This window comes from Wolffia australiana, chromosome 16 (assembly GCF_029677425.1).
Source record: "Wolffia australiana isolate 7733 chromosome 16, ASM2967742v1".
Taxonomy (NCBI): domain Eukaryota; kingdom Viridiplantae; phylum Streptophyta; class Magnoliopsida; order Alismatales; family Araceae; genus Wolffia; species Wolffia australiana.
In genome coordinates, this window is record NC_135850.1 from 4,522,297 (window position 1) to 4,540,805 (window position 18,509).

At 42.5% G+C, this 18,509-nt stretch overlaps 1 protein-coding gene across 3 annotated transcripts; it reads right to left on the bottom strand.

Annotated features, from left to right (window-relative positions):
- Nucleotides 1–11,192: 11,192 nt before the first annotated feature.
- On the bottom strand, nucleotides 11,193–15,343 carry LOC144713606 (uncharacterized). Of its 3 annotated transcripts, XM_078588244.1 has the most exons (7): nucleotides 14,951–15,343; nucleotides 13,715–13,782; nucleotides 13,486–13,608; nucleotides 12,655–13,392; nucleotides 12,360–12,576; nucleotides 11,483–11,809; nucleotides 11,193–11,393 (listed from the first exon to the last, which is right to left on the bottom strand). In XM_078588244.1, the coding sequence occupies exons 1-6, from the start codon at nucleotides 15,258–15,260 to the stop codon at nucleotides 11,487–11,489; spliced, it is 1,779 nt and encodes a 592-aa protein (XP_078444370.1). In that variant the 5' UTR covers nucleotides 15,261–15,343; the 3' UTR covers nucleotides 11,193–11,393; nucleotides 11,483–11,486. The 3 variants fall into 3 exon arrangements, with proteins under 3 accessions (XP_078444370.1, XP_078444371.1, XP_078444369.1); XM_078588245.1 differs by having other exon boundaries at nucleotides 11,193–11,809; nucleotides 12,360–12,564; XM_078588243.1 differs by having other exon boundaries at nucleotides 11,193–11,809; nucleotides 14,951–15,342.
- Nucleotides 15,344–18,509: the final 3,166 nt, after the last annotated feature.

The window sequence follows — 18,509 nt, forward strand, 5'->3', positions numbered from 1 at the left end:
CCTTGCGCAACTGGTGACAAACACTAGTTGTGCAAGGGTGGCACCACATAATGTCCTGCCATACATGCTGAAGCCGCCATTATGAGCATTTACATGCACGAAGCATGTCAACTTATACTTGTGAGTCCGATTCTATGACGATATTGTGAAGGTTTTGTTCCTCATAAAGGAATAAACCATCAAGCATCACCAGATCCTCGACTACTGTATTAATTTGTACCCCATAAAAGAGGAGAAGCGAAGAGAATACTCCATGAATGATCACGTAGGATGCCCCCTCCCCTTGATGGCCCCAGGTTCCCTTTGGTCGCACCATCCACATTCACTTTGAGGATGACGATTTGCATTGGATGCTAACAACCAACCTGTAGTCGAATGCGAATTACGGCTGATGGAAGCTAAGAGGGGGGGTGAATTAGCTTATCTACTTTTAATTTACCTAAATTACTCTTAAAATTCCTTGGATTGTCGCTCACCTTCTTTCTCTCGAATATAAGATTTTCTGGGTGCCTCGATTCGCTAGTGATCGAGTCAATCCAAGGCCCCCCTTCGAGTCCTAATTAGGACTCAGGATAACCTTACTAAGGATCCTCCCTTGTAAGGCACCCCAATCCAACTCACCGAGTTACCTCTGCAGAGGAGTCTACCGATGGTACGTCACGTCGTTGGGTGCACGAGCTTCACCCCCGAATCACCTTTGGGTAGACCGTCACGAGCTCTTCCTCGTACGTCCACTTCCCTCGTCACCGTCACATCCTTGGTGCCACCAACGTCACCTCCCTGCCTTCTCGATCTTCAACACCTGTTCAGATTAGTGGAAGAAACGATATACCGCTCCCCATGATTGATCAAAGGTCAATCACCACTCTCAATGATGTATGAATGATCAAATGCACTAAGATTCAAAATGTGATATCAATATCAATTCTGCAAATCTGTCTCAGAAGTACTTTCAAGATCAACAAATCCATTCCTCTTAATCGTTTTCAAAAATAATATCAATCCCTTCACTATCCTTCACAAAATCTCATAAAAATCACCACCAACTCAATGATTGTGGAGGAGACTATTACCTTATTCAGTAAATGAATGAGTGATGAAAATGAAAAACTTCCCTTGAGAGTAGAGAAGCACAAGCACACTGATTGCAGGGGAAGAACTTCACAAGAGGGAGCACTTTCTTCTTCAAAGAGGAGCTCAAGAGAGATGGTTTTCCCAGTCAGATCACTCAACCCTTGCTCTAAGGGGTATTTATAGTGCAAGAGGGCTAGATTGTAATTTTCTGAGAATTTCAAAAAAATTCGAGCTCAAAAGAAGCTGTAATTAATTTTTTATGATTTTTCAAAGTTTTATAGAAATTTTCCTTAATTAAAATTTTAATTAACGAAAATTACAACCCTTGCTTTAATTATAGTAATTAGTGCTAACTAAAGTAGTTAGGTTTAATATAGGAATTCCAAAAGTCGGAAAAAATATGATTTTTAGAAATAACAAATGAATTTTGGAAAGTCAACCGTCGAACCCGACCTTTGGAATAAATCGAATTTCCTAATTCGATTTATCGGGTCCAAAGTAAGTTAAATATAAAAATTTTATTTCTATATTAAAGTGCACACGTGGCGCACTTGTAAAGCGCCACGTTGCCGGGGCGGAGGTCGCACGTTCGACCCCTGCTCGCCCTGTTTTTTTTTTTTTTTAATTTAAACTTTCTACTGCGGACCCGACCGCGGACTTAACTGGTTAAGTTCGCCCGTCGGGTTCACCACTAAGGCTAATGGGCTCCACCCATTTAGGTCTTATTGGGCCCTTTATAACCCAAAATAAATCAAAGAAAAATGATTAAAAAACCATTTCTCATTCAAAAAAAATTCTTTTAACTTCTTTATTTTTTGACATTTTAAAATATTTTTTAAAATATAAATCAATGTTTTAAAGACACATTAAAACCTAAAATGCCCTTTATATTATTTAAAACATTTTAAAAACATTTAAAAACATTTTCAGAATATTTAAAAAGCATTTTTAATTATACAGAAGACTTTAACAACTTTTATTAAAAATTATATTAATAGCTCTTAATATTTTAAAACAATTTTTTTGTTTTTTTTTTAACATTCAAAAACCTTTAACTTCAAAGAACTTATTAATTTATAAAGTCATTATTACTATTGTAATTTAATGTACATTAAAACACAAAAACCTCAACAAGGGCGAGGGTCACCTGAATGCCCTAAGAGAGATGGAGGGTACATACTAGGGCTGAGCTCTGCGCACAAGGTGGTATGAGATGGTAGGTTCTCTTTATCCATTGCTTGACTCGTCGTATGATATCCAAGGCGCTCATGGGAGTTCTTGGAAAAGAGAAGAACTTTGCCCTTTCTAAATCTCCCCTAATAAGTAAGTTATGGTGACGTGTAGGATGGGGCTCCATTAAGAGCGTGTTGGTGAAATAAAAATATCCAAAACCTTGAACGGGGTCAGTGTAACATCAAGGAGTGGACGCCAATGGTGGATGATTTGGCACCAATAATCTAGGGATGTCTCACTATGAAAAAAAGATGCTCCATAGTCTCAGTCTGTAGGGATGCAGGGCAACAATGGCAAGGCGAACTAAGGGAGTGATGTATACGGATCACCTGATCCTTAGTGGGGAGGCCACAATGTAAGAGTCTCTAGAGGAAGAAGGAGACGCGAGTAGGGATCGTGGGATGCCAAATGCGAAGAGCCCAGTGCTGGACGGGTGATTTCTCATAGAAATGCTCCCAAGAAGATCTGCAGAAGCAGAACCCATCTAGTGTATACGTCCGAATAACACAGTCATGAGTGGTCTCAATGAGATTACTCTAGACCTGGGAGAGATTGTCTAAGGGGAGGTCAAGTTGCTCCCATAGGTGTCGCATGTTGCCCGTGAGTAGCTGGGCCACTATTAGTCACAGTCTATGTGGTATAAAGTGTGGTTGGTAAGCCAAGTATCATACCAAGCGCTAATCGCACCACAACCGACATGCCAATGTGTGACCTAGGCTATCTCTAATCAGTGTCGATGCCACACCTGCCATCTGCGATGGCCATGTATGCCCATCTCTCTCTGGGCCCACTCAACATACTTGGTAGAAATAAATCTCCCCAATAGGGAATGCGTGATGTGCATTCGCCACACGAGCTTCTTTTGATGCATGTCTTGGAGGCGTCTAATCCCTAGACCTCTCTTAGGCATCAACCGCCAAGCTTTCTCCCAAGAAACCTAATGGTGATGACTCTCTCCCTCGAGGTGAGAGGACCATAAGAAATTTGTCCATAGTCGTTCCACTAAGCGGAAGGCTTTGAGAGATAGTGAGGGGACCGCAAGGATATACAGTGGGATACTCATGAGGACGTGTCAAATAAGTTGGATGCATCCTCTAGGGGATAGAAAATGAAGTTTACATCCCTCTAGTTTCTTTTCAATTAGGCCAATAAGGCATCAAAATAATGATGCCTCGCCCGTCGTAGAAAGATAGGGCATCCAAGATAGTCGAATGGGAAGCATCCTCGATGGTATCTAATATTTTTTGGATAATCTGAGAGCACTTTATAGTGGTGGACGAACCAACCATAAATCTGTTCTTCGAGGCATTGCCGAGCTAGCCAAAAGCTTCCTTGTACGTAGTGAGGACACTCGTGAATTCCTTAATAATTTTTTAGATCCATTGAGGAAAAGGATGGCATCATCTTCAAATAGGGAGTCTGAAAGGATAGGGCACTGCCTTCTCATAAAATATGGTTGTATGAGGTTGTAGGTGATCGCTTGTGTGAGCGATCAGTTGAAGATAGGATCACCTTTTTGTAGACCTCTCGTGTCCGTGAAGCAGCAAGTAGAGTTCCCGCCCACTAGGAGAGAGAAATGATTCTTTCTAGTGCAAGTATCGAGGAGATCGATGAATGTATCGGTGAACCCAAAGTGACATTACACTTTGTTATGGAAATTCCACTCAACTCGATTAAAGGCCTTCTCCATATCCAGTTTGATGATGACGTTCAAGCCTGGAATATGAGTGTTTAATGACTAGGCTAACTCATGAAGCAGCATGATATGGTCATGGATCTGTCGACCCTTGACCAAACCACACAGCTCAGGTGAGATCAGTCCAAGGAAGGTCCCCGGTCAATATGAAATGATCTTGGATGCAACTTCGTAGCATACATTACAAAGACTAATAGGGCAAAAGTCTCTAAAGGAAGTTGGAGTGTACACTTTTGGAATGAGTGCCAAAAAAGTGGGTTCCCAACTTCGAGATAAGATTTTTCGTGTAAAGACCTCCTTGATAGCCACCACCAAGTCTGTGCCTACGATATCCCAACATGCAATATAGAATTCTGTTGAGAATCCATTCGGTCCTGGTGACTTGTTCCCACCCAAGGAAAAGACAACCAATGCTCGAGTAGGAAGGGTTGTGAGTAATGTGCTTTCTTGGTCGATCACCAAATGAGGGATGGAGGCGAGTAGGTCCTCACTAACGACAACAGGTTGTGAGGACAAGAACAAGTAATAGTACTCCACGCTAGTTGCCTCTAGCTAGGTAGGGTCCTAATTATACGTCCCTAATAGGGTCTTATAATTAGGTCGGCCTCTATGGCGGATCGAGGTGTGAAAGAAACGTATGTTTCTATCGCCTTCTTGCAGCCATTGGATACATGATTTTTGGGGATAGAAAATCTCATGTCATCACATGATATCCTCAAGCTGCTCTCTAAGGCTAAGTTGGCGCTCTCCTGCGTCGTCTGTCCAACCATCCTGCAATTGTCACTCGATAGCAGCTAGCTCCATCTTGGGTGCTTCGACTGATGTGTATACATCTCTGAATACATGTCGATTCCACCATTTCAGTTGGAACTTGAGGTTCCTCAGCCTATAACTAAAGTTATCCATAGGAGATGTTGAGATCGTTCCATGCCAATGGCTATGTACAAAACGACGAAAGTCGTCATGCTCTAACCATATAGCTTGGAATTGGAATGGAGGGCGACGGACTTGAGCACTCAAGTCTGGGAGAAGGAGGATCGATAAGTGGTCAGAGTAATATTGCAGTAGTATCTCAATCATGATAGTGTAGTGCATCAGTGCATTGCTATTAGTAAAACAACAATCAATCTGCTCATACATACGCGCATTTGCTTGGCGCTCATTACACCATATCCACTTCTCATGTATGGTGGGAGGCTCCACGACTGATGCCAGATGAATAAAGTAATTAAAAGCTTGCACATATCATGAGCTAGGCGGTCGGCCTCCCTGGCGTTCTCTGGTTGTCTGTATGTAGTTGAAATCCCCAGCTGTAAACCAAGGGAGGTCAACAAGTCATGGATGGGCTTGGATATATAGAATAAGTTCCTCCTAGAGGACCTCCTGCACTAGATTTCTATGCAAGGCGTAGACTACCGTAAGCGTGTAGGGCTTCGAGGAGCACGGTACATCAAAAGTAACGAACTATGTCATTTCGGTATGTGATTCCAATGAACAATCTCACTTCCAAAGAAGCCAGAGTTTATTCGACGAATGATAATAAATGTGATCCATTCTGAGTTTCCTCGCAATGGAATGGAAGTGGTCTGATGTAGTCATCGGCTAAATTAGTCCAACTATCCCTAGGTTGTGCTTATTGATGAAAGAGAGGAGATGTGACTAGGTAAGAGGGTTTCTTATCCCTCTACATTTCCAAAAAAGACTTAAAGTCATAATGCTATCGACTCGCATGACGCACTCTCGATCGGATGTTATATATGTGATGTGTATGAGGGGCATCCGAATGATGTCCTGAAGGAGGGGAGATGTCCATATCTAACTCCTCAGAGATGGATGCATCATCATCCTCTCCCATGGAAGCATGATCGCAAGTATCGCCACAAGTATCCTCAGAACTGATGAGCAAAGTTTGGCGGTTAGTCAAGGATTCATCTCGATCGAATGGTATATGGGATGGATGGAAGTCGGGCAGTGTGGTGAGTATATCGGGTGGGGGGATATATGGCTAGGATGGGACGACGGGATTGTGCTATGGGAGGGTGGAGGAGGTTGAGGGGATGGAGATGAAGTGGCTAAGGGAGGGAGCAGGATGATGATGGTACAGGAGGTCGGGGTGATGGAAGAACATGGGAAGATGATGAGGGGTGGGGGGATGCAGGCCGAGGGGATGATGAGGAGAAAGAGGGTGTAGGCACAAAGGGAGAAGAGGGACAGGTGGGGGTGGTTTTAGAGGTGTGCATGGTCCTTGCGCAATCCCGCATATCGGGTCCATCTAGTACGTCCAAAAGGACAAATGTATTTGAGGTGAGGGTGGGTGTCCTAACCACTTTGCCCTTGACTGACTTGGGGTTGATTGAAGGAATATCCTTAGCCCAAGGTAGGGTTTGGGGGCGCTTATCAACGCCCTTCTTCACCCACGGTGAAGTTGTGGGTGTAGGCTTGATCAGGACAAGCTTAGTCGACATAGGATCCCTAAGTAGGGGAGGAGGTACACTAGCCACACCCAGCGGTGTGGGGATGGGCTGTGTAGGAGAAGACGGTGTCCCCTAGGGAAGATGCCCTTGGGGGGTGGACTTTGGCTTTACGATGTAATCATCATAGGGCAAAGGGGGGAGGTACTCCACCGAGGAGGGCGAGGTGGCTTGTGATGCCTTCTAGCGACGTGTAAATAGTGTGACCTAAGAGGATACAATGTGTACAGAACTGTGGGATATTCTCATACACAATGGGATGACGGATCAACTCATCACCATTACAAATGAGTGCCATGCGGTGAATGGGTTCTTATAGATTTATCTCTACACATACCATCGCATATCCAGGGTGGTTGAACAGGTGTACATCTTTGTCACGATGTATAAATGTTCCAATAGTACTAGCTAAGGATTCCAAAGCGATAGGCATGAAGAGATGTGGCCGTAACCTAAGGAAACCTATCCACACTGGCACGGAATGGGGGCAATGTTCTTGTGAGCTACTATTCTATTTGGTCGTCCATCTGTAGGTGTGCATAATGGTGCCAGTGATTGTCCATGTGGTGTGACTCCAAGCCTTTCTAAATTCATCTTCCACCTAGAAGAGAATAAAAACACTCTGATGGTTGCGTGCGTTAATAACCACCGAACCATGAAAATACACTAGCGTTACGTATACCCTCATGATATCATCAATAAGGGGATGCTTCGTAGCAAATATCCCCATTAAGGTGTAAGTGAATGGTTCTGCCATATGTGAGACCTCTTCTTCAAAGAAGGCAACTACTCTCACTCCCACAAAATCGGTGTAACCCCGCTTTGGGGTCGTGACATCATAAATAAGGGGTAATGTAGTCTTGGGTAGTGGTGGGATGATAGATGTGAGTGAAGTTCCTACCACTCTAGCCGCCCAGGTCATCGAGGGTGGTGCACTAGATAGGTTCCCATTCGACGTAGCGGTCTGGAATGGCCAAGTCAGCTCGAGCGATAATGCCCATTAGATTGATGTGGGCAACACGTTCGGAGTAAGGTGGGTCAACCTCGTTGGATCCAGCCAGGTCACCTGGGTTGATGTGTTCCAAGTTGACCAAATTGGCCAGATTGGTCATGACCGGCCTTACCAAGTCGGTCATGTCAACTAGATAAAAATCGTTCGGGTCAATCATGTCAAGCCTGGTCAACTCGATAAGTGTTGACCTGTTTGGCCTGGAGTTACTCAACAAAGATGATCCGGTCATATCGGTCAAATTTGACCAAGTCAAAAAGTTCCAACCGGTCAGACTTGGGCGATTTGACTAGGTCTACCCAGGCTTGAACGGTCGAGTTGACCAGATCTGATCCGACTGGGTCAACCGAGTCAAAGCTGGATCGCCCAGGTCAGCCATGGTGGATCCAGTCGGATCGACCTGATCAACCCGGCTGGGCTGCCAAGGTTAACAGCCTTGGCAACGTGGCAGCCACGTCAGGCGGGCGACCCTGGCGCTAGGGTGACTCTGCAGACTGCATTGGATTGTGGGTTGCGAGTTTCTTGTGACGTTGAAGGAAGCTTTTGGATCAAAATTTCTAACTAAAGATTAAAATTCGTAGGCAATGAACAATATAAAGATGTGTCTTGTCAAGACGAACAATTTGAGTATAAATTTGATATATTTATAGTATTAGAATCATCATTTTTTAAAAATAAAATTCGAATAGAAAAACTTACATCTTGGTTTCAATGGCCTTGAATTTGAGCTACAAGGCTCCGTTGATGATGTTCTTCTAGTTGATTCCTATAGGATGAGGCCTTCTAAATCCAATGGAACAAAAATCAGCTCGATCCGAGCTTTGCTGCAAAAGTTACAGTGAAATCGCCAAATTTTGAAGAAAGAGAAGCTCTGGTTTATAATACCATTGGAATAATGATGAATTAATATTTTCTTGAGTGAACTTAGATAAACATTGTGTGATTTGGCTTGATGGTCACATAAAATCTATCAAATAGAATCAAAAAAACTGTATTATATCAGGAAAAATCCTAATTATATGTATAACAGTTAAAAAGATCAGGGGTATATACATAATTATTTTAACTTTTAGGGAAAAATAAGGGGGAAAAGTTATCTTCGCTAGTTTGTATGTGCTAACAGACAAATGATAAAGTCTGTGCTAACAGTCACCACACTGGATCAACCTTATCTGATTTCATGATAAGAACCTTAAAAGTCAGTTTATGGCATTTGTTGGCTTGCCAAACATAAGCTAACCACATTTCCTTCTCCTAGTCACCAGTTTAAACCATTTTAATGTTTCACTTGGATGGGGGACTTCCACAATCTGACCTCTCTAAGTATCACTATTTTATCATTTGTTTTTTACATATATTCTTATTTCTCATAGTTATTTTTCCAAGAGAAAGCATATATTCTTATACATTGTTGAATATAATGCACTGATTAAAAAAATAATTTCACTCTAGAATCCAAGTTTATAATCCACATTTGGAGCTCTATAGATAATAAAAAGGTGTGTGATATCGCTTATGAGTACCACTACATGTAGGATTGAAAATTTTGGTCTGGGAATCAATCAAACCAGATTGAACCGGATTTCCACTCTCCAACTAAATCTGAGAATAAGGCATTCCATGCATCTTTGGAATGTTGCTGGGGGCATTACATAAGCCAAAAGGCATACGCCTAAAGGAATATGTCCCTACAGGACTGGTGAAGGTTGTCTTCTCTTGATCTTCAGGATGAATGTTCACTTGGTTGTATCCTGAATATCCGTCAAGATAACAGAAGAATTTTTGCCCAGATAATTTTTCCAAAATTTGATCCATGAAGGGTAGTGGGTAATGATCCTTCTTAGTGTTGTTGAGCTTTCAATAGTCGATGCACACTCTCCATCCTATGGTTAACCGTTTCTGCACTTCCTCTCCTTTTTCGTTTACTTCTACAGTCACTCCGGACTTCTTGGGTACCATATGAATAGGACTCACCCATCTACTATCAGATATGGCATATATAATTCCAGCATTTAGCCATTTTAGTATTTCCTTCTCAAGGACCTCTCTCATGTAAGGGTTAAGCCTCCTTTGATGCTCTCTACAAGGTCTAGATTCTTCCTCCAAGAATATTTTATGTTCACAAATCGAAGAGGGAATCCCTCGTATGTCATCAAACGTCCACCCTAAGGCCTTCTTATGATCTCTAAGTACCTTAAGTAAATCATCTTCTTGTTCTTGGGTAAGTGATGACGATATGATTACAGGTAAGGTCTTCATGGTATCTAAATATGCATATTTGAGGGAGGATGGTAAGGGTTTTAACTCTAGATCAACTTCAACTGAAGGTGTGTCTGTAATTTCATCTTCTGAATTGAAACCTTCTACACGTGATAAATACTCCTTCATCACCTCAATTTCTCCTTCATCCTCTGTACAAAGTTTTAATTCTTCATTGCTCCCTAAGGGGCACTTCATCTTTGATATATCAATTTGGACTCTTTCATTCCCAATCTTAAATTCTACAGTCCCCTTTTCCCAATCCATGATCGTCCTTGCCGTTACTAAAAATGGCCTCCCTAGAATGATAGGGGCTAAACTAATATTCCCTGATATTTTTACATCAGTTACCATTTTAGGGCGGATCGGTTTTGGGGCCAGTTTTAGTCCTAGTGTCAACCACATATAAATCATATAATTAATTAATTCATGTATTTTAATTTTGTCAACTTTATTTTTTACATATCATATCATCATGATACATTGGCAACAATTGCTTGTGTTTCACCAAAAACTGTATCACTTGCAATAGAAGGATGTAAAGCCTCAAAAATATCCTAGTATTGTATAGGCTATGATGAAAGAGAAATGATATGGAATACATTCTTTACATATTGTTTCTTGCTTTTCCTTCTTTATTTGATAGTTGTTAGATTATGGAGTGATAAAAGAAAATAATGACATAGAAGTCATGAGCAATTGCCAGAACATCAGATGCATTATTACAATAGATAACATACATTTTTGGTTTTCTTTTTGACAGTCCGTCAGTTAGTAATGGATCAACCTGCATTCCAAGAACCATTCGATTCAGTGGCACTTTTTTTAAAAATTGTTCCTATATTGGTAACAAGTAATATATTTTTTTCTTAACTTGCCTTAATGATTTTGGAAAGATATCCCACCCAACACGTTAAAGTGCCTTCATTGGTCAGTGCCCACTTACACGTAGTCAGGATGAATTACAACACATACACTGTATTAGTATAATATTGAATTATCCTTCATTTTTTTACTAACTGCTTGGTCTCTATTCTATTCGAGAAAAGGGTACCGGTCAACATCTCTCCCTTAACTACTGATCTCAGTTCTCTAGTCCTCTGAGATATATCTGCAAATCAAACAGCTCTTGAAAAACATTCTATTTTCTGGTATATATTGGAAAGTTTTGTTTTGAGTATGTTTGGATCTTTGGGTATTGGATCAAGAGTCTTAACCCTAGGCCTTGATGAGCTGGGAGATTAATCATTAATTCATTGTGGAATTACCTTCACAGAGCTGTGACAAAAGGATTTTTTGCTTCATTCCTTCATAACTCATTGGATGATGGAAAGCTCTCTGTAATGCATTGTTCAGAAAACCATTCCAATATTTTAAATTTGACTTCTCTCTTTTGATCTTTGACGTTGACTGGTCAACAGGACCAGACTAGAATACCAGGCTAAATATAACCATCACATTGAAGCCCTTGATCCCCATTTAATTCAAAGGTGGGTATATCTAGTACAAATTGTTCATATGTTACCTGTATCACGTTTGATGAATCTACAGTTATCAAACTTTTCAAAGATCAAAACTTTTCAAACGTAGCTGAAAATTGGTGGGCAGGGCTTAAACAAGACCCCCCACCACCATCTGTCAAAACCCTAAACTGCATCATAATATACATGCCATCAGCTCGAGCCATAAAAGCCATGGGGACGGATAAAAAATGCACATCGCACCATGAACATGGAGTACCTCGTCAGGACACGAGCATATTCGGGATGGCGGCAGCGGCGGGAGACGAGTTGTCCGCCGCAAGCGGCTTTAACAGGCCCAGCCAGTGGCCGGCGCATCTCTGGCGGCGCCGGCACCGTTTCCTCGACGAGCTCCACCTCAAACGACCAAGAAGGTCGTCTAATGCAGGACCCTCCTCGTCTTCCTTGCCATCCAGAAGAGAAGAAGCCTCAGCAAGCAAGTTATTCACCATATCCGGCCTCTCCCTCAACCTGTGCCATCTGCTCTGGGACCAGTCCTGCGCATGTCTCAGACTCCGAGCTTCAAAATCGCAAGTCCTCTCCTCTCCTGAGCAAATTTGAAGGTGAGTTTCACTAACTGAATACACATAAATGAAACCATAGCAAGGAAAAGAAAGATTAATGATTGGTACAGTTCCGGATCGTCCTCGACATGGACAATGGACAGGACGGGACGAATTTTGTCTCGTCCAACGTCCAGAGTAAGTTCAGGGACAAAGGACGGGACGGTTTTTCATCCAACAATAAAAAACCATCCTGTCCAATCATATCGGGACGGTTTTTCGTCCCGTCCAGTCCTCCCGGGATGAATTTTTGTCCCAGTCCTCATCCCGGACGAAAAAAAACCCACTCTATACTTTTAATATATTAATATGGATTTTTTCAAGTTTTTCAGGGAATTACAGAGACCTCCGGACAGATGGCTTTTTCCTCTCATGGGACAAAAACCGTCCCGTCCAATGGTCCCGAAGACGAATTTTCGTCCCGAAATTCGTCCGTATCCTGAGATGGGGCGATTTTTTCGCCCCGGGACGAAAAAATCGTCTCGTCCACATCCCTGCACTATAATGATAGGATTGTGAGAGGACGATGCTTACCTGGGAAGTACACGCGAAAGGTGTTGCCGTCTTCTTTGGAGATGACGAGCCCTTCCCACCAGCCGTCATGCCACCATGCGTCGACGACGCCGCCGACGTTAAACCCTGCGGGAGACAACTTGCTATGGGCCTGCAGCTGAGGCCGGATCGAAGGCCTCCCCTTCTGACGGAGGCCCAGCTTGTCGGCTAAAGCCAGCCTTGGTCCCTGAATCCATTCCTGCATGAACATCAAACTCTAGAATCCACTCTAGGAGAAAATCTTAGATTTGCCACTCTGGGTTAAAGGAAAATTTACCTCTAGTGGGCCGGACTCGTCAGCGTTTTGAAGGTCTGTATATCGGACCTTCACCTTGTCTCCCCGCAGCTTGAGGACCAGACAACGGAACCAGCATCCTCTTAGCCCGCTATCCTGTGACAGAACCTCGACATGTTGCCCTTTGATTAATGTCTGGGCCTGGTCTTTCCTTGGCGGCAGCGGGACGGGCACACCATCAACACGCCGGGACTTAAGTTCAGGGCTCTCTTCAAAGGCTTCCCCACTAGGCGACGGTCTCTTACGCGAAGAAGGATCTGCGTCCGAGAGCCTGCTTATGTCAACTTCGTCTGATGTCAGCCCGCTGGAAGACGTTGACTCTGTTGACTTGATCAAACATCTGAGAATTTCCTGATTCCAATAGCCTCTGACACTGGTGACGTCGAAGGGCTCAACAGATCCAACACCAGAAATCTGCCGTTGGCATATAAAGGGACTCCAGGAGATAGTTTCTGCAGCACCGAGACATTTGTAGTAATGTTGAGGACTGAGGACAGCCGCTAACCCATCTATGCGGTCAGCGCTGACATCTTGGAGACAAAGAGAAAAGAAAATCTCTCTGTCGTTTATGTCCGAAGGTGGAACAGCCTTAACCTCGTCAACTAGGCGAAGCCATCGCACTACGACTTTCTTCCTGCAAGTTAAATCCTCGTACATGTCCTCAACATATGCCACACGCCTTTTGTTCCCTTCAACTGTGACATAAACAAAGTCTTGAACCTGGGGTGCAGAGGGAGAGAAAAAAAGACAAAGTGAGTAAGATAAGAAAAAAAGCGAGTACAAGACAAAGTGGTGGGAGAATGGAACACTCACAGATATTTTGGTTGCATGACGAAGAAAGGCATTGTAATGCTTCCTTTGTTTGCTGCACGCCCAAAAAGAGCCTAGCCAGGAAAAACCTTTTGATCGGTGGCTCCTGCTCTTAAAGGATATGTGCTGAATGAAACAAGAGAAACAACATTACAATGAATTAAAAACGTTATCTTACAAATATATAGATGAATAACAACAAGATCTAGAGGGGTTTAATCGTACGACTAACCTTTGAGGAGCTTACATCTGCAAATCCATCTGATTGTTCATCCGGTGGGTCGGAACTGCGAAATGGGTCTGAAGACAAAGCGCCCAGAAATGCATATTTTAGAGTATTTTCATGACTATTAAGTCAGAAATCGAATGGAATACATGCAGAAAACACAGCAGAATTATCTCACATTAAAATTACATTTCCTACAGCATTTCTATGCTAGTTGGAAGAAAGTATGATTTGCAAACTAATGTATCTAAAAAAAGAGGATTTTTATCTAAAAAAACTCACATAAAACCGACACAAACGACGAATAAGCCTGCCGACTATAGGAAACATGGAGCCTTGCAGAGAACAAGAGCAAAGGAGAAGAGAAGAGATATTCCAATCAGGACTAAGGTCCAAACGCCAAAACCTGAAATCCAGAGGAAGGCAGAACCGGGAGTTCAGGCAAGGGCTTGGTTCATCGAATCTACTCGAGATACACAGGCCGGGATCAACCTGAAATCTTCAAAAGTTTCATGCATAACTAACTGCTCTGTCACGATTCAGTAGCCACGGCACAATTTCCAGCACAGAAATTGTCAAAGACGTCGGAGAAAAAATAGAGAGGACTCCAGGAGAAACTGAAGCTGGGGATGAAAGTTCCGATAATATCCATGATTTCTCTTCTTGTCGTGGATATCAGAACAGAAAGACATCAGGGTGTGGCAAGACGATCGACAAGAACGGAATCAGGGGTATGAATGGAGGGCTATTGAATAAAGCCCTAAAATTAGGTGCGAAACGAGTAGATGTTGAACCATTAGCCACTCATGAACCGAGCAGAACAGAAGAGAAAAGTAGAAAAAAAAGGCCCTTTTCCATCAGGACTGCGGTCCAATGGACCCGATCCAAAACCCAGAGCCAGAGTCCTACGGTTATGGGAATGGAATGAAGCATTCAATCCAAAAAAACAGATTTTTCAGCCCAAAAATCCCCATGAAAAGAGGACTCGGGGGAGAAATCAATACCCAGGGCCCAAAAAAATCCAATCTTGCCTCCGATCCCTAAAATTCTAACACAAAATCGCAACGAATTCGAGAAAGCAGCCATAGTTTCGAACGATCCATCTTAAAGATAAGACAGATCTCGCTACAAACCATTAGGGTTCCAAAAAAAGAGATCGACAGGAACGAAATCAAATAATCCCGGATCAAAACAAGACCCAACGTACAGAAAAATCTTTTCACAAACAACCCGTCCACCAACCTGATACGGCCGACGAAAGCCAATCGATAACATCCCTGCGAGACCGCAACTTGAGGGAAAACCTAGCCCCCGGCGCCAAAGCAGCCGGATTCGAAGGGGAAACCGAAGACGTCGCCAAAGAGGCCGATTCCCGGAAGAACTGAGAAGGAACAGCGTAGGACATGTGCCTGGCGCTCCTCTCCTTGCCCACCACGGCCAGATCCGCCGCGCCGCTCGCGTTCTTCAGATAGTAGTGCACCTCGCGACGCCCTTTCTCTCTACAAACGACGATCTCCTCCCACTTCACGTAGCCTCCCCCTCGGCTCGCCATGGCGGATCACGACGAACTCCCGCAAAACCTAATTCATCAACGCGCAAACGACGAGCGCAGAAGAAGAGATCGAGAGAGATAGAGAGATGGAGAGATAGAGAAGAGCTTCTTATAGGGGCAGAGAAGAGAGGTGAATTTGAAGAAGAAGGCGTCCCCACCCTCCGATTCGAAATATTGAATCAACGGCTGAGATGGATCCGTGGTTTAATTTCAAAAAAACCCATTTATTGTCACGCAATTACGAACTGGGAGGCTGCGACGCTTTAATGCTGTGTCAGGACGGTGGGCCCGTGAGCAGTAAATGCAGAGTCAGCGAGGCTTATCCGGTATCCGAAATCGGATCCGGTACCGATAAGAAACCGAAACCGGACCCGATCGGGCTGGATGGATGATCCGACGGTTGAACAAGTAGATTTGTTGGAATTTGTATTGGTGCATTAAAATTCCAACAGATCCACTTGTTCATAATTATAGTGCACGGACGCAAACAGGACGGACGAATGAAAGGACATAGAATCATCCTCCGGTCTCTGGGCGGGACGATTTTTTCGTCCATGGACGAAATAACAGTCCCATCTGAAGCCGTGGATGGCGGATGGGATGGTTTCTGTCCCATGGGAGTCTAGGAACCTGAGAGCTCCAGTTGGCCGATGCACATGCTGTGCCACATGTCAAATTCTGATTGGCCTAATGTTCACGCAAGGTCGGTGTACGCACTGCTACATCCCAAACGTTGGATGGGACGAGAATGTCTTGGACGGGACGGGACATGGACGCAAATATTTGAGACGGGACAAACTCTGGACGGGACGATTTGGATGAACCTCTTAAAATTGGGACATAGGACGGGACAATCTTTGTCCCATTTCATCCTTCCTCCCTGTCCTGGACAATCGTGCTCTATATTCATAACACATAACCGTTTTGATTCATTCTATTTTATATCCTTTTTGAATAATGAATGGCATTTTAAATGGGGTTAGAAATAAAAAGCCTTCCCAACAAATCCACTTCTCAGAGGTGAAATGACAGTGGTGGAGCTTCATCTTTTAATTCTTGCAGAACATTTGGTTCTCATGCACAACTTTAGGAGCATAGAGGAAGGTTCTGATTTATCAAAAAAATGATAAATCAATTAAGTGTCAAAATCATTTAATATTGATGAAAATATTGCGAACCTATGCACCACTTTGGGAGTAAAGAAGTGACTGTTCGACATTAGGATAAATGAAACAAATAGAAAGAGTAGCCAGAACCAATTTTATTCTCATTAATTCGGGACCCGCTCTTAAAGTCACTCCTTTCCATTCACTTCGTTATCAAAATGCAAATATTTGCAGAACTCATTCCTAGTTCCCATCTAACTGCTGGCCATCATTTTCCAATATATTGCTTATAGGGCAGATAGATGGTCAGCTTAGTGATTTAAGAGCCTTCTCCAAAGAGCATGATGCTTGGCTTGCTGCTCTTCCCATATCATAAGTTGATGATCTCCCATATCATAAGTTGATGAGTATGTTTTTCAAAGTTATTCCCACTGTTTTGGAATCTGAAACTTCTAGGTTATGTAATGACATATTCAAAATAATGTCTATTCATAATGAACCAAATGTAAAGCATCTAAAATAACTTTGTAAAAGCATATAGCTTTTCAATGTTTAAAAGCATATATGGACATGGAATGCCAACTGTGAAAGAAGGGTAAGAATTTTGAATTACATTATAACATTTAGTAATACCTTTTCAATGTTGACTAGTGAAGCATGCTAATGTGCAACATGACTTTGATCATCTAGTGCTTGTTTCATAACATTTGGTTAAAAAATCAAGATAGCTCGACATCCAAAGAAAAAAATAACTAGATGGGCGACTTTAGAAGAGGAGAGGAGCAGGTTACAAAGAATTCTGTCCGGTTGTACTAGGTTATCTGAAGGATAAGTTATTATTATTTACTATGTGAATCTTTGTATCCCAAGGAAATCCCACGCATTGAGATAGCATGTAGGATCATCATCAACACACAATAATGGGTGCTAAATCATTGGAATTTTTTGCTTTTAAATTTCTTACCATGCTTGTCAAATAAAAATCCCAAAGGTTGTAGCTTGACCCTAGTCTCAGCACTTCCCAAGTCATAGAGTATTTATTAAAAAAAAATCCACCATTCAAAGATTATTTCTCTCAAAACCAGATTTTCACCTTTCAAAGATTTGGGTTATGCAGAGGAAAAAATTGAGAAGGGAAAGAGGAGGATCCTTAGTGGAATTGGCATCCAGCCCATCTATCTCAAGTGTGAGTATGGAGATTGAGTTATAGATAAATACCCAAGGTGTGACTTTCATGAGCGATGAAGGTGCTGAACCTTAAGTTATGACATTCTTTATCTTTACTTATACACTTCGAGTGAATCATTCATCATTTATCTGAGTTTGTCTACCTGCTCGATATCAATGCATCACTACTGAAGTTGGGCCTTAGCTTTGTTATATTCATTGACTTTGTTACTTTGCTCTGTTGCACATCATGCCACTCGTAATTTTGTCTTATGCTCCCAAACTAGTGTCTGCTCCGCTCCTAAAGTCACACCTTCTAAAATGAGTTTTTTGTGATCCATTTACTTCATAACAGACAACGTAGTATTACTGTGTACAAATTCAAAATCAGGATTCTAGGCATCGCCGATTGAGATCTACTCTATAAAGGCCTTGGAGACGTCGCCGATTGAGAACACCTAAAGGCATCGCCGATTGAGATCACCTCATGCTTTAAAGGCTTCGACGATTGAGAACACCTCGTTTACTCGTGGTTAAGCAAAACCCTTATTTTTACAAGGGAATCAGCGATGCCTCTAGGTGTTCTCAATCGGCAAAGCCTCTAAGGTGTTCTCAATCGACGAAGCCTCCATTGCCTTTTGGCTGAGGTGTTCTCAATCGGCGATTCACTCGAATATGAAGGCAGAATGTTCGGAGTAAATTATGAGCAGTACCAGGGAAGAAAGAAATGAATCAATGTGCAACATAGCACTGTGAAATGTGAAACTTAAATCACGAGAGCGAAAAAATGTGAAATACAAAACGATGAAAGGTTACAAATTGAATTCGAGTATCTAACATTATTCAATAAAGCTTCTCTATTGTGCTTTTAAAGTAAGTGGACAGTTACTTTGGACATTCTACATAGTTTCAGTCCGAATGTTCTCTATTGTGCTTTCAAAGCTCTCAACACATTTTGGTTTTTTTCCTCCTTTGG